The following is a 24,690-nucleotide window of genomic DNA, read 5'->3' as shown; positions in this document are numbered from 1 at the left end:
CAATTTAAGTCCACCCACTCATTTTGGGGGTAAATTAGTTTTATGAGGGGAGTTTTGCCCATTTTGGGGGGGTTATTCCTGCATTTTGGGTCTTCTCCACTCAAAGGAAGAAGCTGCCAAGAAAATACAGGTGTGACCCCTCATCTTGTAGCACTTTATAATAAATGGCCAGGAATTAATACTAAATTACAATGAATCCTTTATGAAATTACAGATTACATTCACGCCAGATCAGTATCCAAAAATAGGCAATTTCTGCCCATTGCATCACTTGTGGTTTTGATCCCAGCTCTCGTTCAGGTTCTTTTGTCAACTCTTCAAGAGCCAGGAAAAAAAAAGGACAATATGGGCAAAAAGCCACCAAGAGAATGAGCCTTCTCCTAGAATCTCACATTTACAGCAGGAACCTGCAGAAGACAATTCCTTTATTTTTGCCCTGGTTTGCTTTTGCATTTCCTCCCATGCCACATTTTAAGGCGAGTACACCCTTTTGATAGCATTTCAAATAAAAAAAACCCAAAATACAGGGTTTTTGGCAGCTTCCCTCCCCCACAGGGCTAAAGCTCCACCCTTTTCCCATGTGGAGGGACAATACCAGGGAGAAATTATCTTTTAAGCAATAATACTGAGTTTCCTTCCACCCAGGCGAGTCTTGGGCATCGCCATTCAATTTTGGGTGAAATCTTGCTATTTTTAAGACCAATTTTTCCCCATTTTTAACTAACTCTGTGCCAAAATGCCTTGGAAAAGTTTTACTTTCGGCAGCCTTTGCCCCAACTCTGCGTCCAATCTCGGCCCTTAAGGATGAGAACGGGGTGAGTTGGTTTTCTTTTCAGATTCAGCAGAGGTTTCAGCACATAAATTAAAGGATTTGGAAGAATTTCCTCCCTTTTCCAGAAAGTTGTGTCCAGAGTCACCAAACATCAGGGCCAGAGTTGGGAGGTTTGGGCAATCCCATGAGTCGAGCAGCAAACCCTCCTCGGATATCGCAGAATTTGCACTCGCTGATTATTTTTCTTCCCCCTCCATGCCAGTATTTACTCCTGTGAATGACCTTTCTGGGGGAAAAATCCAAAAAGCATCAAGTCCTGGGGTTGGTTTGGCTTTTCTTTGCACCAAGAAATCCAAGGGATGGAGGCCGTGGCCCACCCGCCACTGCCCAACAGCATCCGAGCGTCACGTGGGGAAAACAACTTCCCCTAAAAATGCTTTTGCTTACCAAAAAAATGAAGGGAAAAAGAAAAATAAAACCTGAAATAAAGGATTAATCTGGCCACAATATGTGCCTTGTAAACGTGTGTCCTTCACTTCCATGCGCTGCCATGGTGGTCCCCGCGCTCCTGCGGGCAGCCAGGGCCTCTGCCAGCGCCACCAGTTCGCTTTTTTTCTCACTAATTTCTTCTTCTTGCCTTTTCTTTTTTGCATTTCAGGGGGAATTTTGTATCTGGTGCTGTCAATGATTTGGGAGGGTGCAGGGGGAGCTATTCCAGTGAGTCACTGTGGTCCAAACCAAGGTCAGCGCCAGGTGCTGCTGGGAGGCCGCCAGGCTCTTCCTCCAGCTCTTCCTCCTCTTCCTCCTCCTCCTCCATCTCATCCTCGTCCTCCTCATCCTCCTCCTCTTCCTCGGTGCCATCCAGGGAGTCGTCATGGGCTGCCAGCATCGCCTGCTGCATGGCCATGGTGGCAGTGGCTGATGAGAGGGGTTGGAGGTTGTCCATGCTGAGCGAACCTGGAATTAAAAGTACAGAAATAAGGACAGAAATCCAGAAAATACAGAAAGGACAAAAGAAGTGCGTAAAACAAGAATAACTCAAGTGAGAAGCTTCACCCACAGGGTGTCCCACCTACCCCAGTCACTCTGCAAGGTCCAGTCCTTAAATTTTTTAGCTAATACATCATTTAATAAAAAGAAACCTTAGTTCTGAGCAAATAGATGCCCAAATTGGTTGGGCAGATCTTCTCTTCATCTTCTCTCAAGTCCTACCTTTCCTTCTCTTCATCTAATCTGGTGAATGTTCATTTCTGCTCTCTTCACCTTCATCTTCTCTCTTCATTTTACTCATCTGTTCTTTGTTCATCATCTCTCTTCATCAGCATCATCTTCTCTATTCTTCACTTTCATCATCTACTTTCATCTTCTCTCTTCCCATTTTATCTCAGTGTGTCTTCTCATCTCCATCTTTCCGTGTCTCCCCTCCCTCCCTTCCCCAGCTCCCCAGGAGATGCCCCACAGTGGGTGATCATCACTGGTGGCCAACTGGAAGGCTCTTCTCGCATGGGCCACCTCGTGTGTTTCCCCACAGCTCAATAAAGGGCTCTAGAAATTACCAATTAAGGCCATAATTAGTGCAAGGCACTTCCTGGAAGGGCAGGGGCCACCAGGGCTTGTCCTTACCATCAGGATTTGTCCCTGAATTTCCCCCCTGCTGCTGCAGGACGCCGGCAGCGATGGAGTTGGGCCAGAACCGCTGCGTGGGCCGGTGCTGGGATTTGATTTTCTTGGCTTTGGGGGCTGGGTCCGGGTTGCTGGCATCGAGCATTGGCTGCAGGATGCGCCGCCGGGCGTTTATGAACCTTTCCATGGAAAAGAGAGAACACTGGAGTAAGAGTTGTTACACCAATACCGAGTTAAAACAACATTATAGCAAATCAATGAGTTGAAATATAATAATACTTTAAGAAATCAGCTTCATGCTTCAAGAAGCTGGGGGATTTTTATTTGCCTGTGGCACATTATAGCTCTGCATTAATTTTTCCTGGATTTGCCAGGAGAGGGCACTGAGGCCTTGCAAACCAGCACTGACACTAAACACAACCGAGCTCATCTCCCAGAAATCCCAGAGTCACAAAATCAAATTCCTGCTGAGCTGGAAGGACTCACCAGGATCACTGAGTCCAGCTCCTGGTGCTGTGCAGGACACCCCAAAAATCAGCCTTAACCACCCAAGTAACCCCCCAAAAAGCATTAAACAGCACCAAAAGAGGGTGAAAAAGGTTCTAAAGCCAGCAAAATGACTCTGCGGGCCACCAGGATCTGCTCACCAGTTGTTGACTTGCAAGAGGGTCAGATTGGTTTGGGCGGCAATTTGCCTCTTCTCATCCTCTGTGGGGTAGGGGTGCTGGAAACAAAGAGAGATGGGATAGCAGGATTACATCCCTACATGCAGGATGTGAAAAATAATGAAAATCTGCCTTTTTTCCTTTTTGTCTTTAACATTTTCCCACCCTAAATTTCATATCTTCTTGCATTTGCTGAATGCAAGATTGAAGGGTGGCATCCAAGAGCATCAAGATTCCCTCAGCTGCACTTAGGGCTTTTCCAAAGTTTTCTATCAAATTCCCTTGAAGGAAAATGTTCTTGGGTTTTGTTTTTTTTTAACTCTAACAATTTTCCAGTGATGGTTGTTGGTAAACATGGGATTTGTGCTTCAAAACCCACAATGTTTATTGTCAGAGGCATCAATAAAACAGCCTGAAACATCTGCACTGGAAACCACCAGCACTGAAAGCTCCAGCAACCTCCTGCCAGCTGTGCTGAAATGCTCTTTTCCAACCTCAGAAATTAAATTATTATCAAACCATGCCATGTTTTGGAGCCCCATGGCTTGTTTTTCATCTGTTATCCCCCAGAACAGTGTGAATTCCTTGACAAAACCACCCAAAGTCAACGCACTCTGGGGACTCACTTCCCACTGGGGCCTTAGTGGTTAAAAAAGGCTTTTTTTTTGGGAGAAATATCCTATTTTTGGTATATTATTTCCAATATTATTTCTTCCTGCTGCTGCTCCAGAAATTTCAGTAAAATGATGAGCATTTTTGGTTAAAAACTGTATAAACTCTGCCACCAGATGGAGAAGTCTCATGTGGAAACCCAAATTTCTTCTGACCACGAGGACCAGGCTGAGATCAAAGGTCCAACCATCCAGCAGAAGAGTTTCTTTCAATTCAATTTCAATTCAGTTTTGGTAATCTTCAACCAAAGGGTTCTCTTGGCTTCTGGCAGAAAATTGCTTTGCAGTTTCTGGTCTTCCAAATCCTTTCTGTGCCTGCAGATTTGCAGTTGTGCCCTCCAGAAATACAGGAGATGCAGGACACAGCAACACTCTTGTCCTCATTGCAATAAATCCAGAATTTTCCATTAAAAAAATTAGGCTGGGAAGTTCCCAACCTGCTGCTGCTTCATGTCCTGGCTGGTTTTTCGACAAGTTGCTCTTTGGAGCTTTTACCTTCTGCCTTGGGATCTCCCACCACTTGGTCTTCGTGGAGAGCCAGGCTTTGAAACCAGTTTCCAAGTGATTTCTTGACTGAATTATGCAGGAAAAAATGTGGGATTTTGGCTTTTTGCCCTTCTCCCAGCCCTGCTGATGAGAGAGAACTCTTCATGCATGAAAATATCCAGTTTGCATCTAAGCTCCCTCTACCTTCCATCTCCAATCCCTCAAAATGGGGTAATTTTGCAATTCTGAGTTTTGACTGATGGCTGGTGTGCTACAACCCTACCTGTGAGCAGCTTTCACATTCCAGCTTGCTAGAAAAGGATATTTTGGAGCTGTTAACTGCAAAAAAATTCTCAATTATCCATCTTCAAAAAGTCATGGGAGTCCCCTTCTAGATTTGTGTGCTCTTTCTTGCCTTAAGGGAATATTTTTTCCCACCTGCAGTGACAACAGTCATTCCCAAAACACCCCCAAAACACAAACTTTGCACCTCCAAACACAAATCCAGACAAACCACCACCTGGATCTGAGGATTTCTGGACTTTTTTGTCCTTTTTTCCTGTCTTGCAGGGTGTTTTGGTGGCTCACCATGAGATGCTGGAAGAGCCATGAGCGCATGATGTTGGTGGCGTGCTTGGGCAGGACGCCCCGTTTGTTCTTGGACTTCTTGTCCTCACCATCAAGGAGGGAGGTGAGATCCAGGTTCACCTGTCAGGAGAAAAGGAATGGGGAGTGAATTGGTTGAAAATGGTGATGGGCAACCCAAAAAATGGGCAAAACCAACCCAAAATGGGGGTGGGATGAGTGAGAAAAACTTGGCATTTCTAGGAGCATCCAAAAGCCATTTCCTGCTCCACCAAATCTGCATAAACGCAGATTTTCTCCCAGGATTTGTATCTTTTATCTCAAATTTTCTCTCAGTGTTTTGCAAGGGGTAAAATGGCACAACTGGGGAGTGTGGTGATGATGCCATGACCAATTTCAATCTGTGCTTTAGGAGGAAATCACTTTTACCTGAAAAAATAAAGTAAAAAAAAAAAAAATCCAAACCTCATAAAAAGATGATTTTCTCAACTGGAAGTTAAAAAACCCCTGCCACTCACCAACCCCTTGCAAACCCATGTTCCTCACCCAGCTGATTTCCACCAAAAGGAGGGAGATGCCCATTGAGCCAAAATTTGCTTTTTGCCCCCCAGAAATTAAAAAGAAGCATCTTGCTGCAAGAGAAGTTTTAATGAGGATTCAGGAACTGAACTGAAATCTAAGCACTTGAGTTAAAAAGGGATTTTTTTTCCCCAAGTCTTCATCAAAACACTTCTCCTGGATGAATTAAACATCAGGCCAGCAGGTTCCTGTGATTCCCCTGGGCTCCATCTGAATAAATCATGCCAGTGGCACAGGAAGAGCATCCGAAGGTGCTTGTCCAGGCTCTCTCCCTGCCCCAAAATTCCCTCTGCACATGTTTTTCCCACACCCACAGAGGTTTTTCCTGCAAGATTTAAACCTGCAATGGAGAGATATTATAGAAAGAAAATTTTTAACCACTGCACAGGCAAAAAAAAAATCTGCCAGGGAGGCGCCGCCTCTTTCCAAAATGCTGTTTATTGATTGTTTTATTAGAGGCTCCTGCAATTAAAATGGAGCATTTCAGAAATAATGGGGGTGAATTTCTGCTGTTCTGCCCCCAGGAAGCAGTGTTACAGAAATTGATGTTTTGGGTTTGGTTTTTTTCCAGATTGCTGGGGAATAGGGGTTGGGAAGAGCTCACAGACAAGTTGTGCTAATAAATCCAGTTCTGCTCCAAATCATTGTCTCCCTGCAAGAATGCAGGGATCATTGCATAACTCATTGCAATGTCAGGAAAAAAAAGAAGAAAAGGAATAAAACCAGAACAAATGGCTGAAAAATATCCCCAAATTCAGAAAGAAAGACCTAAAAATGAGCATTTCCCACAAGTGCCATGATTGCTGTGCTGAACAGGCAATGCTAATGACCCCAGAGCTGGTATATGAAATACCAGCAATAATATCCTATATCCTATATCCTATATCCTATATCCTATATCCTATATCCTATATCCTATCCTATCCTGTCCTATCCTATATCCTATCCTATATGTATATATATCTATTATATACTATATATATTATATATATTGTATTGTATTGTATTATATATATTATATTATATTATATTATATTATATTATATTATATTATATTATATTATATTATATTATATTATATTATATTATATTATATTATATTATATTATATTATATTATATTATGTATAGAATATGCAATATGTGTATTTATATAATAAAGAATACAGAATAATACAGAATGTTCTATCACACATTACAAATAACAGGTATTGTTATATGTTATATACTGCACAAATAATAGATATTAATGTATTATTATTACAATGCATTGAATATATTAAATATAATATAATAAATATATAATAAATAAAATAAATATAATATATATAAATATATAAATATATATATAACTATATAGGTACATATATAAATATATTTATATATAAATATATAAATATATAAAATAAATAATAAATATATATAATATATAATAAATCTATAAATATATATAATACATAAATATGTAAAATAGAATAGAATAGAATAGAACAGAACAGAACAGAACAGAACAGAATAGAATAGAATAGAATAGAATAGAATAGAATAGAATAGAATAGAATAGAATAGAATAATAATGTTGTGTTGTTATGTTATGTTCTGTTATGTTATGAATACTATAATATTATGTATGTTATTACTATATGTTGTAATATTTTATAACAATAATATAAGCATTGTTATAACTTCTTAGGTCATTGCTATAATTTGTTAGATACCCCAAAGGCACCTGGCAGATGGGTTTAATCAACGTTTCTTGCTAATTAAAAATTGAAGATCCTCCAAGGATTGAATTTATGGAGAAATGGAGGGTTCTGCCTGCTGCAGTGCAAACTTTGGGCTCAGCTTGATCTGGGGAGGCCTTACCTGGGCATTGGGGATCTGCAGGGCACCAGGGGTGATGGCTTGGGCGAGCACCTGGCCCTGCGACGTCACCATTGTCACAGGCTGGTACAAGGCTCCACCTACGGCACAAAAACCACACGTGGGGTGTCTCATTAAGGACTTTTGGATTTGGGTTCTTTTTCCCTTTGAACTGAAGATTGATGAGAGGGAGGCAGTTTTCTCTAGTTCAGTCTCAGTTGTTTATTCTTTTCTTATCAGCATTACAAGGTACAAGGAGCTATGTGCACTATGATAGAAAAGGGTAAAATGGCTAACAAAGATCCTCTTCAAGGTCTTTTATATGTCCAATTACCCAATTAACAGATGCCAACTAAATTATTTTTCTTAGTGACCCAATGACCCAACACCTGTGTGCTGCACTGCGGCATTTTTTACCCAATCACTCACTACCACCCAAAAACCCCTAGGAGAAGAACATGAAGAAGAAAGAAGGACAAGAGACAACAGCCTAAATCCTCCATCTTGTCCTCTGCTCTCTAAACTACCTTAAACTCTAAACTTCAACCCATTCACCCAGTGACTCAAGAAACTTTCTAATTCACACACATTTTCAATCTTTTCTATTTAACTCTAACCGTTGTCTCCGTGGTGCTGTGTGAAACTCGGTGCTTTCTTGGCTGTCAGGCATCACAGATAAATATATATATCTTGCATCTCTGACCCCAACAGAGGGGGAAACCAAAACCCCCCAAATTCCCACCTGGCCACCACCTCCCCTGGGCTCCCTACCTGGCACGGCGGGCGAGTTGCTGCCGGTGCCCATGGCCAGGTTGCCCGGTGGCAGCGTGGCCGCGGGCACCACGATGCCTGGAGCGGGGTTGGACGCCGGTGGCAACGCAGCTGGAGAGCTCTGCAGCATCTCCTGCACAAAAGAGAATGTCAAACCTGTGAATTGCAGCATGGGAGTTTTATTTTTACCCCCTGAGATATTTTATTTTATTTTATTTTGGTGGAATAAGCGCAGAAAATGTGATTTTTCTGTTTGTTGCAGAGAAATAAGGATTTATGCTTTGCAAAGCCCCTGTTTAGCATCTCTCCCAAACCTTTCCTCTGTGCATAAAAAAAAAAAGAAGGAAAAAAAAAACCTTTCCTCTTTTCCATAAAAAAAAAGAAGGAAATAAAAAGATGGTGAGGGACCAAAAAGAATTTCTTTCACCTTTTTCTTTTTAAGCATTTCTAATTTTTTTGGTGCTTTTACTGGGACTGGATGATGCAGCCTTTGCTAAAATTCAGGGTGAGCACCACGGTTTCCCTTAGAGTAAAATAATGAAGTTAATACTTATATAATCCCATTGATATAATTCCTTGCAGCTTTAAGCTGATTTCTTTCAAAAATGGGCAATTTTTTTGAGCCAAAAGCTGTAATTTTATTTTAAGGCCCACCTCTGGAGCAACCACTAAAAGAACTCCAAATGGGATGATTATTTGATTATTTATTTTAATATTTAAATGACTATTTGAGTATTTAATGTGATATTTTGGGAAGGGAGGAGTGCCACAATGGGAAATGTACCCCAAGCTTCCACGTGGGCAGGATTCTGCAAATAACATTGGTAATATTGATAAAATGATCATTTTCAAATAAACCAAAAATAACTACATCTCTCTAATTCACCCAACTGAAATGGATATAAAACTGCACTTATTTTTTTTGTCCCTTTCCTACTGACTTTCCCACTCTGCATCACTTCCCTGCTGTCCAGCTGATTCTGAATGTTGAACAAAATGTCAACAAAGGGAATTTTTTTTCATCTTTTCATTAATTTTTCCTACATTTTGATGCATTTCTTCAAGAATCCTGTTCCTTGGGTTAAGAAAAGAAAATTTCCCTGGATTAGTGATTACATTTCCCATTGCTGGGGAGGAAAACCTGAGTTCTGTTCCTTTTTTCTCCTTCTCCCCAGCACATTCATGCAACTTTTTCCCCATCAATCACCACTGCTTTGCCTGTGCCATCATTCTCACTAAATTTAATGTTTTCTCTATTAAAACCCCTTTATTGCACTTTCCCCTCCTGTGATGCCAATTCCAAAATGTTGGGTCCAATATCTGCCACAAGTTAATTTTGTTCTTTTTTCTTATCTGGAAATTTTGCTGCAATTACTGTGAATTTTTCATTCACTTCCCAGACATTCCTTTCCATAGCTGAATTAATTTTAAAAATGCAAATATGACTGTAAAATACTTGTACTTTTTTTAGTATTCCTTCCCCACCTCCAGTCTTCTGGGGGATGTAGTTTTCAGTTTGAGAAATGAGTATTTCTCAGGATATAGAGAGCAAAATTCAGTCTCTTCTGCACATTCTTGGATTTAGCCCTGGCAAATGATAAACAGTGTGGAAATATTCATTAAAAAAAACAAATGTGGTCCAGGAGAACACCCAAAAGCACCCAGATATGGCCAGGTGCAACCAGAAGTTTGGATTAGCTTGAAGACCTCTCGATTTCCTCCCCTGCCTTGGTTTTTCCATGTTTATTCCTAAAGAAGGGCATCCAGAACATCATTTTTGGGAGTGCATTGGGAAGAAGCAATTTGGAATATCAGAAAAGGGGAATAGAAAGCTGTTGTTTCCAGATCCAGTGGTCAAAGCCATTTCCAACAGTATTTTGTGATGAAAAAAATTGCCTTTGTTTTTGTGGGGTAGAGGAAAACTCTCCCAAAACATCAACACTGGTGTCCAAAAAGGAAGAATATTGGTAGCTATTGGAAAGAGCTTTTTTTTTTTAATTTAAAGGAATTAATTTAAAGGAATTAATGATCTTCCTGCAACAGAATTGTGAAACCAAAGTGACCCAATGGAAGTGGAATACTTCAAATATTCCAAATAAACCTTCAAATAAATATAGATATCTCCAAGAAGATTTAAAAATATATATTTTGCATACCAATTGCCTCAGACTGCAAATGTCAACCAAATGCTGTTAGGCTTGGCAGTTTTTCTGCAGTGGAAAATATTTTATACATTTTATATTTTATATTTTGAGACTCAAGGAAGTTCACAGAATCCCAGAATGGTTTGGGTTGGAAGGAAGCTCTTCTTGCTCCACCCCCTGCCTACTTCCACTGTCCCAGGTGGCTCCAAGCCCTGTCCAGCCTGGCCTTGGGCACTTCCAGGGATCCAGGGGCAGCCCCAGCTGCTCTGGGCACCCTGGGCTGGTGCTGCACCACCCTAAAGCTGAAATGTTTTTGGCAATTTTGAAATCTGAGCGTGAAAAAAAATGCATCACTAGGTGTCTCTGCAGACCCACATCTCAGCACTGATCAACAGCAAAACATTTCTCTGAATTAAAAGTCACTTCAATGAAGAAAAGACCTGGGACATGACACAAAAAAACCCTTTCTTACAACAAGGAAAATGTTCAAGTGACAAATTGTAAGAAAGTGCTAAAATTCACAGCAGCTACTTGAGCTGCTGTCCTTCCCTTGTGCTTTATGACACAAACATTCATTTTTGGGTGGTACACAATGTGTCAAAATGTCTATCTCATCCTAACTCTGAAAATTACTTGTGCTGGAGGAAATTTGGATTAGATGTAGAAAAAAAAAAAAGAAATCCATGGGTTTGCCAAGAAGGAGCTGGCCAAACTCAAATCCATGTCAGATAATTCATAATTATGTGTCCATAATTTTTTAAACATGTCCTGTGGTAAAAAACTTAGCCAAAAACTGAAACGTGAATGGATGTGAATGGATGGGTGGATGGAGACAAGAAAAAAATTGGCTTTAAATAAAGAGAAATCCAAGGGGCAAACTTGGAGAAATGAAGATCTGAAGATCACCAAGTTCCACCAACCCAACTGTCCACCAGCAGTCTGTGTCCCTGCCCATGGCAGAGTGCTGGAACAAGATGGGTTTTAAGGTCCCTTCCAACCCAAACCATTCTGTGATTGTGGAGAAGTAATCTAAGAAGAAATGCTGTCCTGAAAATGCCCATTCAAACATTGCCAATCTGAAAGGAGAGCTGAAAAAGACAAAATTGGATTCCATTTAAATGTCCCTGGCAGTGCTGTGGCTCCCAATTGGTTTTGCAACTGTTTTTTCTTGCAAGTGGAGAGCAATGAGGAGCCCTTTGATGTCAAAGGAAAGTTGAACACTGATTTAAATTGGTTTCTTCCCTCTGAATGAAAGAAGGACCTCCTCTCTCCCATCCTGGTCAGAAAAACCTAAAAAAATACTCATTAAATAAAGGGAGGGGGATAAAAAGAGCCCAATGAGGACTTGAGGTGGAGGAATGAAGCCATGTGAAAATAACCAACAAAAATAGAAGAGGAATTGCTTGGTGGACTTGCAGGACAAAGAGTCAACAACTCAATCTCCAGACAAAGCAAAGCACAAAATGAGGAAGCAATGGAGTAAAGAGGACACAAAAATCTTCGTAAGGTAATGAAAGTTCAGGGAAAACTCATCAAATTGGAGAACCCCACACTCGTCAGCCAAACTTGGGCAACACCAGGAATCATCTCTGGACCTGTTGAGATTTCAGCAACAGCCAAAACATCTTGTCTGAGTGTTCTCTCATCTTCCCATCATCTCAGGCATTTTGCATCTCCAAAAATTCATGCATTTTCCATCTTCAAAAGCAGAAATAAGAGCAGGTGAAGGATCATCCTTTTTGGAGACACCAGGGAAATCCAACAGATTGTCCTGTGATGATATTTCGACAGGTCCAAACATTGTTTTCCCAGTTTTGGTTGATATCCTTGTTATTGTGTGTCCATAATTTTTTTAACATGTCCTTTGGTAAAAAACTTAGCCAAAAAACTGAAATATTTCACTTCCATTACAAACCTGGTGTATCTCCTCACAAAATGATTGGTGCTCCTACCAAACCCTAAGAAAACTTATTTGCTGAGAAACCTCCTTCACTGATACTAATTGATACTAATTGATACTAATTGATACTGATTGATACTGATTACATTTCATTATTTAGTTTTTTTTGAAATCCTAAATCAATGGCCCATTTGCTCTTGCACCTCCCCTCAGAATGAAACCAACAGGCCAATAATTAGAGAAATCATCCCACTTGCCATTTTTTAAACAGCAATCCCATGATTTTTCAGCTCTCTGGAGCCTCTAAAATTCAGCTGATGGATACAGATTATTTCCAGCCTTTTTTAACCATGCAAACTCCAGTGTACTCAATGAGTTGGAGCACTCAAGCACTTGACACGGCGTAGTTGGACACAGAAAATATTGTATTTGTCACTGGTCTGGCATCTTCATCCCATGCCCAGGTGAGGTGGTGGCTCTCTCGTGGTCCATCACTGTGAATATTTCACTCCACCTGCTGAAAATCCCTCAGTGGCTGGGCCAACATTTCCCCTCCAGCTGGGTCTTTCCTGGGTGTGTTCCCATTTATTTCACAACTGCCTTCAAATCCTCGGTTGAATTCCTCAACTTTCAAGTCTGGCCCAGAAGGGAAATGTCAGCAGCTCTGGGTTTCCAGGAATCAGAAGCCCTTGGTACCTCTCCATGGGCCTGATTATTTTCCAAAGACTTGTGCTAATTTTCTGATATGATCCCCACCTCTTTGTGAGACACTAAATCCTCATTACTTTTCCTGACCGATGCATTCTAATTAGATCAACACTTAAAAAAAAAAAAAAAAAAAAAAAAAGGAAGGAAAGGGGGGGGGGAAAAAAAAATTCACAATAGCCACAGGACGGCTTTCCATCTCATTAACTCCCTCACTTATTATTTTCATGAAAATTACTGATAAAAAACGTGCATCTCCATTTGCTGGGACCGGGAGCTTTGTCGGCTCATATCTAACATCTCTCTCATCACCCGGGATGTGAGCTGTTGCCATGGCAATGCACAATAATAGAAACTAATAAATTACAAACGAGATGCTCGTTGAGCAATTATTGTTCTCTTTTATGCAAGTGTCTTGCTAATTTTGATCATAAGGAATGCTTCCATAAAGCAGCCAAGGGATAATAAGTCTATTTCTAGAGATTATTAGAATATAGAGTGAGGATGGGGTTTCTTAGATCAATGATTAAGTGGTTTGGTGCTTTCAGGGAACCCAAATAAGAAACAGAAGTTTTCTGGGGTTTTTTTTTCCTCATCATGTTGGGAGTTTGAACTCTGCAGCACCCGGAGCTGAGCTGCTAAAAATGATATTTTTTCCTTTCCATCACCTTAAAAATGCCCCAAGTCCTAAGCCCTAAGCAGGCCCCACCACTTTCCTCCTTTTTAGGAACTGCCTGGATTATTTTGGGTTCCCTGCAGTTATTCCTGGTGGGATTGTGCAACCCTAAATTCCATTTTTCTACCCCAAAAATCAAGTGTCCGAGAGAAAAAAATGCTCTAGGGGAACACAATATAGCACCAAGTTTTTTTTGGATGCAACCAGCCAAGATTTATTCCCTTCACTGCACAGCACATGAAAACCCCAACCCATGGGAAAGTTCTTTTCTGAATATTGAATTTCAGTCCCTTATTTTGCCCCAAAAGCCACCAAGGTTCAACTTAATTGATATTTCTGCAGTTCTCAGGCATTTCCTTGTACTCTTCCACTACGCTTGAGGCACCAAATGTCTTCTTCTCCCAGCTAAAATCCAAATTATACAAAAGAAGAAGTCAAGGGAATGTTGGTCATGCTGGGGAGAACTGCAAGATGTGCTGAGACACAAAAAGGAGCAGTGAAGCCAAAAAGGGTTATCTGAGATCCAAAAATCCTTTGAGCTGCCTTGAAACAAAAAAGTGAGAGAGAAGCAGTGAAGAAAATCCTGATGTTTTTGTCCTTCTTGCCAATTTTTTTCATTAAAAAATGCAAGTTTCTTGTTTATATTATTAAATGTGAGGGTTCCCTTGCCCTCACATTTAATTGCTGCAACATTAGAGTTTAGGAGTCCTTCATTCTTTCTCTTGCAGAGCCACAGACATCGAGGTTGTAGCTCTGCCAACCCATGGAAAAAAACCCCATAAAAAAATTTAAAATAAAGAAAAAAAGTCACCACAACATCATTTATTGCACTCTAGGAACAAGATGCAGGATATGCAGGAATTATTTTTTTTTCTTTAAATTGTTGGGAATGGACTCTGACAACTTTTCAGGAGGCCACAACTTGGCCAAAGTGCAGCAATGGTAATTAGAGAGGAATTTGAAGGCATTACCTGGGGGTGGAGGCTGATGGAGGAGGGGTTGGGGGAGTAGGGCCCCCCCAGGTCATTCCTGAGTAGGTTGTCACTGTGCATCTTGGTTTTGAGGCAGGTGATGTAACGGTTGCAAAAGTCCTTGCACAACTCATTGACCTTCTCCAGCTCCAAGAGGTGGATGCGCAGCACCTGGATTGCCTTCACCATCTACACAAAGGGCACAAAGCTCAAATCAATATTCTCCCCCAAAACCAAACGTAGAACAAATCTCTTACAGCAGAATGAAATCAATTTCCTTTCTCAACACACAAAAAAAATGAATATTCTTGCCCCAAACCCATCCCAGAGCCCATCCCTCTGCATAGCTGCATTCTTCTTCTCCTTGCCTGAGATCCAAGAGGAAATAATTCACCAAATTCACCATTGCCTTCATGGGAATTGCTCCCCACGCCCCAAAAAAACAAGTGCAAGCCAAACCCCTCGTTGTTGAGAAGTGTTTGGTTATTCTCTGGAGGCCACTTCTTCTAACAAGATTACGGGGCTGCAGCTCAGCCGTGAGCTGTTGCTGGTGCAAAGCCTGGGCCTCATTAAAACGTACCCCATAAACCTTAAAAAATTTACACATAAAACATTCCTCTCACCGAGCTGAAACCTTAAGTTTTACAGCCGCTGTTTGAAATCTTGCATAATATATAAAATTTCAGCTATTCACTCCGGGGCAATAAATCCGGTTTTATGTAACAAAGCGTCTTTGCATTTCAAAGAGTGTTTTTAACTTGCAAATTTTAGTGGTCATCTTTACAAACTGCAAGTTGCCATGGTTGGGAAACATCCTGAAAAATCCAGGGCCAAATTCCAGCGGCAGCTCCACGACGGAGAAAGTGAATTTTTGGTGGGTAAATAACAAGGATGATGGGTTGAAAAATGGCTGGAAAAAAATGTTTTATTTAGCTTTTTTTTTTTTCTTCTTTCTTTTTTTTCCTGGTTTTTTTTTTCCCCTTCCTCCACAGCTGACACAGGCAAAGCACAAGGTGGAGGTGTCGTACCCAGGATTTCCACATCTTCCCAGGGCTCACCGGCCATGAAAGTCAATATTCAAGGGCAAAGGCAAGAAGACCTGACACATATATGTAAAAAAATAAATCTCTCAATTATCTCAGCTCATTTGCTTAGGGTCTCATTTTATGTCCCTGCTCCGCTGCGTCGTATATCTGTCCGGATAAAGAGTTACAGTCCGATGGCGTACGTGCGCGGGGTTGTAAAAAATACAGATGCTGAATTAATTGACTGTGTGGCACTCGGCAGCTGATTGAGTTGATAATGGTGAGATCTGACCTTTTTCTAATTTCTAATTATGTGCATCTTGGCAGCGAGGAATACATGACTCTTATTCTAATGATAGCTAATGCCACTGGCCTTTTCAGCCCTGCTGTGCCATCACCAATTCCTGGCAAGTGGGTGGTGTTAAAAAAAAAAAAAAAGAAGAAGCAACACCCAAAAAATAATAACGAAAGTTAAAAAAAAACCCAAAAAAACCAAAAAATAAAGGACAGTGTAAATAAGGAAAAAGTGCCAGCTCAAGAGCAGGTTGAAATGTTGTGTTTTGAGCATTGCAAGACTTCTAAACACAAAATTTCTTTCAACTAGTGCCTCCCACCAACAGGAATGTGCTTCTCCAGCATCATATCAACCATGATATGATGCTGGAGAATATGTACCATGATGCAGGTTACTGAGGTGGATGGCTCCTCCTTTTTCAGAGGAGTTCTGGACATTGGACAGAAAATATCGATCCAGCTATGTACTAGAACTAGAAAAAAAAAACCTAAATTGAGATACAGATATACAGAATGACGCAGCAACACATACAGAAAAATATGACTATGAATGTGCTGCAAGTTCATCCATGGGATCAACCCAACTGCTCATGGCCAAATTTCACCTTGGCAGCAAGAGAATATGCCTAAAAACCATGATTGCTGTGTAGTGGGTTTTTCTTTTTGAGAAACCACAAAAAACCCTGAAAATAGCCAGTGTGAACACATTTCCTGCACTGTTTGCTGGTGATGTTTCATCCTGATAGGTACAGAAATATGTTTTCCTTTCCCAAAATTTTAGATTTTTTTTTCTTCACCTGGCTCTTTCTCTCCTCCTGCTAGACCACTACATCCATATTTATGCAATTTAATGCAATTGGGGTTTGTTGGTGCACCTCAGCATTCACTCAATCCAAAAACTGAAATAATCCAAAACATCAGTTGGATTGTTGGGTTTTTGCTTTTTTTTTTTTTTTTGATTTCTTGTCCCAGAGCAATTTCTGTTCTTGACTGCAAGTTCTTGCAAAAAAGGCTTTGCCTGCAAATTTTTTGGAGGTTGTTCCGCAGACTCTTGGTTTAGGGATGTTAAAAAACTCTCCTTCACACAACATGTAAGCACAAACATGTGAGCTTTTACTTCACCTTGAAATCCTTTCTGACTTTTTTTAAAAAAAACAGTAATTCCTGCACCTAGACAAGTTTTGCTAGTTCTTCTCTTTGTGATACATTCAAAATCGCCTCCTTGATACCTGTAATACTTAAAATAAATAATAATAATAATAAAGTAGCCTGTGAATTGCCTGATTTTGCTCCTTTTCTGGGATGGAAATTCCTCTGTTACAAGTCCCACTTGTACACACAGCCCTCCAGGGAAGGTATTTTGCTGCTTGCATCATGAGAAGTGCGCAGAATTGCTTTTTCAGAACATGAAAATTTTCTTGTGGAGCATCAGGACGGTGCCATGAACTTGTCTTAACCCAGATGTTTGCCATGGAGACCACATTTGGATGCTTTCTGGACAAAATAACAGGATTTGGGGATATTTCCTGAGGTCAACACCTTGAGAGAAATCCCAAGCAGAGTTTTGTGAGACACGTTTCAGCAGCAATGGATGCAGTAGGAAGTCCGAGTTGATGTGGCATGAAATCCACCAAAACCAGACCAAGTGTTCCAAACTGTTGATATCCATTACCCTATGGAAAACGTTATCATTTCGCTCTGCTTCTAGGACCTGAGCTGGCCAGGACACTGCAAACCAGATGGTGCCAGATGAGAGAGCTGACACTACTGCACATTGCATGAGGAGCAGTAATTCCTCCAAGTTTTGGGTCACAAACCAGCCAGCAATCTCAGCTGTTTTCAGGAACCTCCTTGACCCCATGAAGACTGTGTGGGACAATAAGCCAAAAGGGGCCAGAGGGGTTGTTCTTACAGGGGATCTTCTGGAGAAGGTCCTGGAGAAGGTCTCACAAGTGTGGAAAACATTGCTGAGATGGCACCACAGAGCCCAAGGACATGGTGGTAGATCTTCATTTGTTCCTCACCCCCTACCTTGTCAATACCCCCCAAAAATCATCTGCCAAGCCCCAGCTGCCTATACCAGGTTGTCCAGCTCGGGGTCGTCGCTGAAGAAGGGCTTGTGTTCCTGCTCCTGCTGGTGGACAAAGTTCTCAATGTCGACATCAAAGCTGGCCGAGGTGATGCACTCAGAGCCCTGCGTCGCCTGCTCACATTTCTCGAAGAGCAACGTCAGCAGTGGGAACAGCGGGTGCCTGCAGAGGACATAATGCCCACTGTTTTAGGTCCCATGTGCCTCTTCACCCCACCTCAGTTATCCATCCATCCATCATCCATCCATCCATCATCCATCCATCCATCCATCCATCCATCATCCATCCATCCATCCATCCATCCATCATCCATCCATCCATCCATCCATCCATCATCCATCCATCCATCCATCATCCATCCATCCATCATCCATCCATCCATCCATCCATCCATCCATCCATCATCCATCATCCATCCATCATCCATCCATCCATCCATCCATCATCCATCCATCCATCCATCCATCCATCCATCCATCCATCATCCATCCATCATCCATCCATCCATCCATCCATCATCCATCCATCCATCCATCATCCATCCATCCGTCCATCATCCATCATCCATCATCCATCCATCATCCATCATCCATCATCCATCCATCATCCATCCATCCATCCATCCATCCATCCATCCATCATCCATCCATCATCCATCCATCATCCATCCATCCATCCATCATCCATCCATCCATTCATCCATCCATCATCCATCCATCCATCATCCATCATCCATCCATCATCCATCCATCCGTCCATCCATCATCCATCCATCCATCCATCCATCCATCCATCCATCCATCATCCATCATCCATCCATCCATTCATCCATCCATCATCCATCCATCCATCCATCATCCATCCATCCGTCCATCATCCATCATCCATCCATCATCCATCATCCATCCATCATCCATCCATCATCCATCCATCCATCCATCCATCCATCCATCCATCCATCCATCCATCCCTCCATCATCCATCCATCCATCCATCATCCATCCATCCATCCATCATCCATCCATCCTCCATCATTCTCTCCCAGTCTGTAAGAACCTGGTGGTGCAAACCTCACTCCCAAGTCACACTGAAAGTGCTGCCTCTTGATCTCTTTCAGCAACAAAAAACCAAAGCTTAAAAGTTGTAAAATTCACTATTTCCTCCCTGAGGCAATGACTTGTTCCAAAGTCTTGGTGTTTTCCACCATTGCATCAAAGTCAGCATTTCCCAAATGGGCACAAAGTCTGTCTTGGACATAGACAAGATGCCCTGGAGCCACCTGCTGTCCAAGTGGCTCCTCCTTTCGAGGACGGACATCAGCACCTGCTCACTGATGGTAGTATTTTACCTCAAAATGTTGGTTGGAGATGATGGATGGGGACTCCTATCTGCCTGCAGCACACTATGGACCAACCCTGCTATGGGCTGCTCCTCCACCAAGAGGTCTCTTTGCACCTCTGGCAAGTCCACAAAGATGGGTCAAATCCCATTTCTCTCTTACCATGAGATGATCTTGAAAACAAAAATTTATAGCTCTTCCTGAAACTCAAACCTCTCCAGTGATGACGCTAAACTGATGCAATGTAAAGTGCAAATACACAATCAGCACCAAAGCATGTGGACAATACGAGGATGAAGACCACAGCTTAGGGCAAGCCTCAGCGAGCCTCTCCAGCTGTGCAAATTCAAATAAAAAATGTTTTATGGAGTCTTTCCAGGCAGAAATGCAAAATACTCCTGCAGGAATGGTCTCCCACAGCACTCCAGTTATCCGAGCACAATGGGATTGGCTCCACCATCTTACCTCCAAAAGATGGCCCAAAAGGTGATTATGAATCACTTCCTCACAGCCTTTTTGAGTCGGAGTCAGGCGAAGGGGTTAAACCCCTTGGCTAAGTCTTCATTTGCAGCCGCTAATACCACAGCATATTATAGTTTAATCTGTCCTGATCCTGGTTTAATGCAAGATTCACCGAGGCTGCAGCAGAGAGTGGCGAGGGGGGGAAATCATTTCATAATTTCAGGAGCCCCGCCGGAGCTTAGCCAAGGGATATGAAAGGCAAATTCCAGGCGTAAAGCTGAATTATTGGGACTTATGAAGCGGTGGCACCGCAGCAGGTGCCTGCTGCCATTTCCAGAGCCCCTCCATCAATTAGGAGCAGAGGAATTAGCCCATGGATGGGGGTTTGGGGAAGGGAGAAGGGGGTTGCAGCCCCTCAGAAATTTTCTTTGAAAAACCCTTTTCTTTGAGGGGTTGCATTGACCAAGGACGTTGCCAGCATCACCCCGTGCTCCTCAGTATTGATAACGGGGGCAGCGCTGCTCTGGGCCCCCAGAAAGGTTTAGGGGCTGGAAGGGAGTAGGAGGAGGAAGGAACATGGCTGAGGGTAGAATGGTTTGCTTTTCAGCTGAAAATAAAATGGAATAAAAAGTTCAGAATCTAAGATAAAATTTAAAAAAAAATAATAATAATTGGAATCCGATCCAATCAAATCCATCAATGCGTAAAAACAAAATTTAATGAAGCAAAACAATAATTTTTTTTAAATCCAAACAAAATAAAATAACATTAAATTACATTAAACAGAAAAAAAAAAATCAAAACTTTAAAAATATGTATTAAAAAAAATCCAAAACAACAAACACAAGATGAAATCAGAGGACCAAGACCCCCAGGGATGGGTTAAGGGAGGGCACCAAGGGCACCCTCTGAGAGCAGTCTCCAGGAGTGCTGGAATTTGGGGATTTACCACGAGTTTTCTGTGAATTGCTGTGGAATTCGGGATTTTTTTTTTTTTCAGGAAAACTCAAAGCACGGTTTTCTCCATTTCCAGCCTTTCTGTGGTCACACCATGCAAAGGAAAGGATGGCCCAGCACAGCAGGTGGAGATTGTGGCATAAAAACTGAGAGCTGGAGCATTTTGCCATGAAATCTACAGTAGATATCCAGAGAGATGGATATCCAGGATACACAGGGGAGGATTTTCCCCACTGTGGGTGTCCCAGAGTTATGGCATGAAGGAGAGTTTTGGAGTAGAAAAATCTGCTCTTGCTGATTACAAAAAGAAAACCTGTTTTGTTAGTTGGGTTGGTATTTTTTTTTTTTGCCAGGGAATCCTCCAAATGAAAGGGCTGAACCAGCCCTGACATTTTCCTGCAGGAGAGAGGTCGTTTGCTGCCACTAATAAAAAGGATTCGACACGGGCTAATAAAGAGGAATGAATTCCTCTAATGGCCTAATTTCCCACCTTCAGCCGAGCCAGCAGCACAGCAGGCACATCACAACAGGAATTATATTTTTTTTCACCCCTTTTCCCCTAAAAATACCCCAAACAACCCAAAAAAAAAAAAAAACAAAACAAAACAACCAACAAAAAAAAAACCCCACACAAAAAGCCCCCAACCAAACTTAATGCAAAGAAATCCAGCCATTTCCCACTTGGAAAAATCCAATTTGTGGTGCTCGGGTGCTTTAAGCATCATTTCCCTTCAGGAGCATCATCTTTTCTGGTCCAAAATCCATTGGGAAGTCCCAGCCCCGCTGTTGCATAAAGTCAAGACAACACTTCAGCTGACAGAAAATTGCAGCTGAGAAGTGACACTGCTGTCCCAGTCCCTGCCAAGCTGCTCCCACATCAAGAAGGGTGGGGAAGGATATTTTTTTTCCCCTTTTTTCTATTTTTTTAACGGGTGATAAACCTCCTGCTAGGGCATAAAACCCGGCAGGGCGACTTGTCCATGGGTTTTTATGTTTCCCATCACATTTTCCCAGCAATTTCCCTCCAGCTTGATCGACTGACACAGCCAATGCCTCCTGCCCTGGTGCAAATATTGAAAATTAACAAAAATCCATTGTTTTGGGTGGAGGGAAATGGACCTCAGAGGGCTGAGGAAAAATCCTTGTGTGCATTTGATACCTAATGGAATATACACCGTCCATTTGAACCACTGGAAAAGGGATATTCAGCAAAAAAAGGTTAAATTTTATGTAATTATATAATGTATTGCATAAACATATAGCAGTATATATTTGTTTTATATAAAAATGTATTTGTGGGGTTGTTTTGGCTAGTTCCCAAAAAATAAGTGTCTAGTTTTGGGCAAGAAGTGTACACATGGAACTGGGAAACAAATTTCCCCCATCTTTTGCAGGAGAATGCCTCCCATAAGGTGTTTTTTGCATTTCTTTGACCTTCCAGTTAAGGCTGTGAAAATTCCAAGGGTGGGGTTTAGGGTTTTTTTCCCCTTTATCCCACAAATGCTGCAGAATTTGTGAATCTGCAGAATTTCCATATCATGGAAGGGAGAAAAGAAGGTGGTTTTGTCCTCAAATAGCTTCTTTTGCTTTGAGGAAATTATTTCCATCACTGGGAGACCTGCAGCAAATAATCCTTTGTGTTTTCCTGGGAAAAAGTGAGTTTATTCCATGCTTTCATCCACTTTTTCAGACCTTTCAGCTTTGTAGGATTTGAATATTTGGAGGACAAATATTTTAATTCCTTCAAGTCCAAGCTGCAATTTTTTGCTTCACAAGGCCCCACATTCCTGGTCATTGATGGGTTAATCCTAAACCTTAAACTTTAACCCTAATTTTATTAGAATATTGTTACATCATGTAAGAATATGATCTAATATTGTAAATTATCACACATCACTTGTATAATTACGTATTACTTACATAATTATACTATTTACATAATTAGAATATTACTTACAGTAGTTATGCAGTAACTGCTGATATTAAAATATAATATATTAAAATATAATATATTAAAATATAATATGTTAAAATATAATATATTAAAATATCATATATTAAAATATAATATGACAAAATATAATATGATAAAATATAATATATTAAAATGCTCAAATTGAAAAAAAAAGGACAGCAGGAGCCACCCATCACTGCCCACACCATGTAGAGATGCAGGAACTGCACATTTCAGGTTAATGTGTGACTTCACTCCTTGTCCAGCCCCAAATCACACGGCTTTTCCCCAAAAAAAAGTTAATTTGAGGGGGGTTTTAAATATTTTCAAGGGGCAAAACAAAGTCCACAAAGGAGCTCCATCACCAGGCACTATAATCAATGGTTATTATTGCTAAAAAGGAGCTAATTGTTAATTCCCCCCTTCCCGTGTGTTAATTAATGCATCAGAAGACAGCAGATTAATAATGCATAATAATAATAACGAATGCATCAAGGAACCGATGCATTAATTAATGCATCGCCGAATAGATGCAATAACAACCCTGCATTATAACAACGAAACCATTAATTAAAAGGCATTAATGAATGCAATTATCTTGCCTCACCTGTAGACAGCCCTCTTGTCGGCCTCCAGCTGCGCCTGGGGGTCGCCGCCCGCGGCCGGCACCGGCGCGTTGGCAGCCGCCGCCGGCGTGGTGAGGTGCACGGGCTGGGCTTTGGTGGGCTGCTGGGCTGTGGCTGTCATCTGGGGAGGGCAGGGAGTAAAGGAGAGAGGGGGAAAAAGAATGTAAAATAACCTCAAAATCGGGTTTGTTGCGCTTTTCCCCGCGAGTTTTACGGCGTTCCACGCGGAGTTTTGGGAGTTCGGGACGCGGGTAAAGCATAGAAAGGAATAGCTTTGCCTGCAAAGAGAAGGTTTAGATTTTTAACACATTTTCCCCCACTTTTCACCAGGGGAAAACACAGGAAGAAAGTCCCACCATCTTTATTGTGTGGGGTAATTTAGGAAGGGATGTTGCACAGAAGTCCCAGATTAAATCAGCTGCAACGCCGCAGTTTGCCAAGAATTCTTTCAAAGCAGGTATTACTGTCTAGACACAGTCATTTTCAATTTTATCCCAAAATTAGGTGAACCTCTTCCAGCTCGCCAAGCCCAGCAATGAGTCACCTCAGAGCTGTGAGAAGACAGCCAAAAAAAATCGGATTTTTTTGGTGCCCAAATCACCCAACTTCAGCCGCCATCACGGGGACGTGCTGTGCAAAAAATCGCCCTGACAACAAACATTGTGCTTATTTTAAAAACTTTTATATTTATAAAAACATAATTAGGTAAATATGGATCTTGAAGATGGGAGATGTTCTTGTGCCATTGCTCCTGAGAATCCCTGAGCGTCCTTCCAGCACCAAACCCAAAAAATTGCCATCCCCTGGAACAGGGCAACACCCATTTATGGGGCAGTTTTTAATTAAAACTATCAAATCCTTTAAAAAAAACTTGCTGTCACACTTCAGGTCAAACTTGTGCTTTGCATTATTATCATGAGATTCAGTTAAAATAAAAAATTTTCAGGGAGAATTTGAAACGACTGAGGCTCAAATGCATCAGCAGCACCCCAAATCCAGCGGTTTCAGCTTAAAATCTCAGTGGAAATTTATTGCAAAGGGGTTGGTTTGCCTCCCTCTCTGCTGAAATTTGTAAAAAAATTAGTATTTGCCTATTTTTACCTGTAAATGTTCAGTCCTCCCTCGAGGCATGGAGCAAAAGGAAGCTCTGGTTCTTGCTAAATGTTATATATATAATTTATTTATTTGTCTAATACACTTATTTCTGTATCTGTATATATTATCTATAATTATTCAATGTTTCTTCCTGTTTTTTGATATAAATAATATATATTATTTATTTGTCTGATACACTACAACATATTTATTTCTGTGTTTATAAAGAAATGGGCTTATACATATTTTTTATTTATTTGTCTGATATACCTTTACATTTATTTGTGCTTGTTAATATATAAAAATGTCCATACACATAAATGATCATGTCATTAATTAGTGTAAATGTGTATATATGTACATTTATACACAAATATGTAAAACTTTATAACCCCAAGCTGGACCAAAACCATGACACCTTTTGCTTTTAAAATGTTT

At 41.2% G+C, this 24,690-nt stretch overlaps 1 protein-coding gene across 7 annotated transcripts in view; it reads right to left on the bottom strand.

Annotated features, from left to right (window-relative positions):
* Nucleotides 1-182: 182 nt before the first annotated feature.
* The window catches only part of PKNOX2 (PBX/knotted 1 homeobox 2), a 92,661-nt gene continuing 68,153 nt past the window's right edge, over nucleotides 183-24,690 (bottom strand). For all 7 annotated transcript variants that reach the window (XM_086861036.1, XM_086861037.1, XM_086861040.1 and 4 more), the window contains 9 exons: nucleotides 23,139-23,278; nucleotides 17,810-17,981; nucleotides 14,411-14,599; nucleotides 8,015-8,147; nucleotides 7,247-7,344; nucleotides 4,806-4,925; nucleotides 3,043-3,119; nucleotides 2,396-2,574; nucleotides 183-1,729 (listed from right to left, as the gene is read on the bottom strand). In XM_086861036.1, coding sequence (XP_086717162.1) covers nucleotides 1,482-1,729; nucleotides 2,396-2,574; nucleotides 3,043-3,119; nucleotides 4,806-4,925; nucleotides 7,247-7,344; nucleotides 8,015-8,147; nucleotides 14,411-14,599; nucleotides 17,810-17,981; nucleotides 23,139-23,278 — 1,356 coding nt within the window. In that variant the 3' untranslated portion in view covers nucleotides 183-1,481. The remainder of the gene's footprint in view (nucleotides 1,730-2,395; nucleotides 2,575-3,042; nucleotides 3,120-4,805; nucleotides 4,926-7,246; nucleotides 7,345-8,014; nucleotides 8,148-14,410; nucleotides 14,600-17,809; nucleotides 17,982-23,138; nucleotides 23,279-24,690) is intronic.

The sequence above is a fragment of the Cyanistes caeruleus genome, chromosome 23 (genome assembly GCF_971803275.1).
Source record: "Cyanistes caeruleus chromosome 23, bCyaCae1.hap1.1, whole genome shotgun sequence".
NCBI classification, from domain to species: Eukaryota; Metazoa; Chordata; class Aves; order Passeriformes; family Paridae; genus Cyanistes; species Cyanistes caeruleus.
Note: the sequence above shows the minus strand (reverse complement) of the source record. Positions and strands in the feature narration are given on the sequence as shown.